This window comes from Micromesistius poutassou, assembly GCF_964030765.1.
Source record: "Micromesistius poutassou genome assembly, chromosome: 13".
In the NCBI taxonomy this organism is placed as follows: Eukaryota; Metazoa; Chordata; class Actinopteri; order Gadiformes; family Gadidae; genus Micromesistius; species Micromesistius poutassou.
In genome coordinates, this window is record NC_140283.1 from 4,687,299 (window position 1) to 4,690,935 (window position 3,637).

The following is a 3,637-nucleotide window of genomic DNA, read 5'->3' on the forward strand; positions in this document are numbered from 1 at the left end:
AATCAGCGGGCGAATGATTGCTATTAATCATTAAAACTTGTTTGTATTATTCATTTAACTCAGGTGGACTCTAGGCTGCTAGCATACCTGATGGGGCAACGAGAGATTAACTACGAGCTAGGCTGTCCAAAACTGTGCATTTCTCCACCTGTATGAGACTTGTGCATGTCAGCGTCAACTTAGTGAAATGTAACCATACTTTAACAATTAGTTCTTTCCTCCATTGACTTCTGTGTGAGTGCGCGTGCTGCACAATGTTGCAGTGTGTAGCAACTAGAGCTGTGTGACAGACTAGCCCCCCGGCCTGCCCACAGGCGCTCAGAGAGAGTCCTCTCTTGGATTGGGAAAAACAAAAATGCATCATAGACGAATGTTTATCGATACTACGGTTTAGTCAGGGCCTGTTTAATGGTCCCATGACATGCCACCAGGTGTGGTGTGATTAGCCGTTACAAGCCGTTTTGGAAATACGCCCCTTATGATGTCACAAGGGGCAGATTTCCAAAACGGCGCTGTCCACCTAGATGTGTGCTGGATAGATCAGTCTACCAACCTACCCAGTGGACTGTAGCAAACGTAGCTCATCTATCCGTCACACATCTAGGTGGACACGCCCACCTGTGATGACATAAGGGGCAGATTTCCAAACCGGCTTGTAACGGCTAATCATGCCACACCTGGTGGCATGTCATAGGACCATTAATACCGCGTTTCGGGACCCATCCCTAGCGACCGCCACGTTACCCATCCTCCTCAAGAGACCGAGGGACCCCAGTGGCCCTGAGTCTGGACCGTGGCCCCGAGACTGGACCCCGTGACCCCGAGGCCAGACCCCGTGCTGCCCGCGGACGCGTTGGCCACGCCGCTAGTACCGTGTCCTTCACCGCTGGCTTTGGTCTTTAAATAAACGGCGTAGAATATGGGCAGGACCACACCAATCAGCAGCATGGCGACCACCAGGTTCCACCACTGCAGGCCCCAGGCCCCGCCCTGGCCCGCCGCGGCAACGCGCCGCCCCCTGACCCCCGGCCTAGCCGACAGATCCGACGTGGGATGGGGGAAAATGTCACCGCGGTGGTCGCTGCTCTGGATCAGCTTCTCAATGTCGTGGTCCACGTCTTTGAAGAAGTCCGAGACCTCCTGTAGACCGGGTGCAGCCCGGGCTGTCCCGTCCTGATGGGGCGGTGAGGAGACCGGCGAAGGACTTTGGGTTTCTCTCCGAGGGCCGCTCAGGTCTGTGTGGGCCTCCGTCAGGAAACTGTGCTTTGGAACTGGAATCTTGATGGTTTTCAAAGCAAACAAATCTTGATCGTGAAAAAGCCCGTTCACACGCTTGATGTCCGCCACCTGTTGGATTTATTGGAGTAAAAAATGTGTTTTTAAAATGTTCATGCAAAGCAACTTATTGAAATAACCCCCTAGACCACTTTGTGACTCCAAACAATTAAAATAGCAGGTTATTCGGTCCCACAGGGATCCATTGAAAACAGTGACGTAGAATGGGAATGTGATGTTTTGGAAGATGTGCCCATGATCCACATGAATGCCCTTTTCACAGCCGGTACGAAATATACATTTAAATCCCCAAAACAACAATAAAACACTGACTTCAAACATGGCTAGCTGGGTTCTTCTTCAATGCTCGTTTTTTTTAAATCAAAATGGGTGGGAGAAGCCGCTACCTCCGCTGTAAACACAGTGTGCATGTATTGGGTCACAAACTGGGCTAGAAAGAAGCTCAAGTGATGAGAGAACAGGCAATAGTTCTCCTACCCTACCTTCACACCGTACTGCAGCGCCAGCTTGTTGAGGTTGTCCCCCTCCAGCAGCTCTCGCTCCAGCAGCTGAACGCGCTCCAGTCGGTCGTGCTCGGGGTGGACCAGCGGGCTGAGCTCAAGGACGTTCAAGTCCTCGCACTCCTCCTCTGAGGAGTCGGGCTCAGCGCGCTGTCTCCTGAACATGTACACCTGGCCGTCGGCGCTGGCGTGGACGTCCACGGGGGCCTGGAAGGCCTGGGCAGCAGGCTCAACCCGCCGCATCCTTCAAACCTATAGCCTACAGGGAGCGCGACAGGCGCATGGGTATTAAGGCTTATAGCTTGGGAGGGCACATTGTATTTATTCATGTTTTGTCAAGCCCTGCTGCACTTCATCCGACCAGCCTATTCCAAAACTCTCCTGCATCATGGAGGCCTAGTGAGCCCACAATGTACTATTTTTTACAGACCCATCTAGCACCCTACGACGTAATCAACCATCAGGTCATGTGTAGCACACGTTTATAAACCTTGATGCTATGCAAAGGAGCAGTCACTGTCAACACACAGTGAAACATATAAGATGAAACCAGACTGGTGAGCCTCCTAGTCCTATATCGATCCCAACTTAATAACAAAAAATATATATTGGGGAGTTTATCACCATTAAATATATATACATATTATATATATATATATATATATATATATATTATAAATATATATATTTTTAATAATAAACGGTGTTTCCCCGGTCATTCCTGCTGGGAGGATGAATGTAGAACAGAACGCAAACGGAGTCCCTATTTTTAGCAGGCTGCCAAACATGAACTTGTTGTCCTTAGAATACGATATGACCGCCCATGGGTCTAGTGAGCTCCACAAACGGTGACAACGAATAAGTTACATTTTAAGTTATATTTACATAATATAAGTACATATATACATGCTGCATATCTTTTTGACAATGTGTATATTTGTGAACCGCATGAAGTAGGGTTACCAGTTGAGACCAACCGATGAGACACCAACCCCTTCCTCCAACTCCCCTAGTAGACTAACCGCAAGCACTGGCGACACTGTTGCCAGATTGGGACAGATTTCCCGCCCAATCTGGGCTGCAACACTGACTGCAGCGCCCTGCAGCCAGCGTGGGGGGCAAGAAATCTGGCCCAATCTGGCAACACTGACTGGAGCTCATGTCAGAGAGACAGCTATGGTAGCTAACCAGCAGTGTCAATCCTTTTTTACAGTATCATATTAGTCCTGCGAACGATGCATGATGCTACTTACAGACTTCCAGTTTCAGTCAACCCATGTACCATTCCACACGTGTATGTGGTAGTCTGACCATTGAGACTGCAACAAACAAGCGTACCTACAGAAAGTAGCAGTAGTTGCTTGTCTAGTCTTTTGCTAGCGAATAATTCTTCCTTTAATGGTGCACTACAAATGAGGGTGCATTACCGCCACCTGCTGACCAGGGGGGTGTATTTCAATAATAATATCCTGACCACATTGTAGGCATATCATGTTGTAGCGGACATACAAGTATTGCAAATTATAATCAATAATAAATTATTAATACATTTGCATAGTTGTTCATATGTTTTTCTAATAAAATAAAATATAAAATGAATAAAAAAACAATACCAAGTTGTCATGTCAGAACCACATTACTGTCTGACAACACTTTTTATATTTAAAGTATACAGAAAGAGGTAGGCAAGAAAGTAATGAAAGGAACTATGGGGATTTTCACTTGTTTAGACTATGCACCAATTCCCTACATGAACCACTAGATGGGGCTATGGGTCTTTAAAACTACTATATCTTGGAAACTTTAAGTAATGTATGTGCTGTTCTTTCTAAAACAAATAC

The 3,637-nt window shown here is 47.2% G+C and overlaps 1 protein-coding gene across 2 annotated transcripts; it reads right to left on the reverse strand.

The window, feature by feature from the left end:
• Positions 1-486: 486 nt before the first annotated feature.
• On the reverse strand, positions 487-3,180 carry lysmd4 (LysM, putative peptidoglycan-binding, domain containing 4). 2 transcript variants are annotated; one of them, XM_084477777.1, is made up of 3 exons: positions 3,050-3,180; positions 1,779-2,055; positions 487-1,347 (listed from the first exon to the last, which is right to left on the reverse strand). In XM_084477777.1, exons 2-3 carry the CDS (start codon positions 2,037-2,039, stop codon positions 754-756), a joined length of 855 nt encoding a protein of 284 aa, XP_084333903.1. In that variant the 5' UTR covers positions 2,040-2,055; positions 3,050-3,180; the 3' UTR covers positions 487-753. The 2 variants fall into 2 exon arrangements, with proteins under 2 accessions (XP_084333903.1, XP_084333902.1); XM_084477776.1 differs by lacking the exon at positions 3,050-3,180 and adding an exon at positions 2,760-2,802.
• Positions 3,181-3,637: the final 457 nt, after the last annotated feature.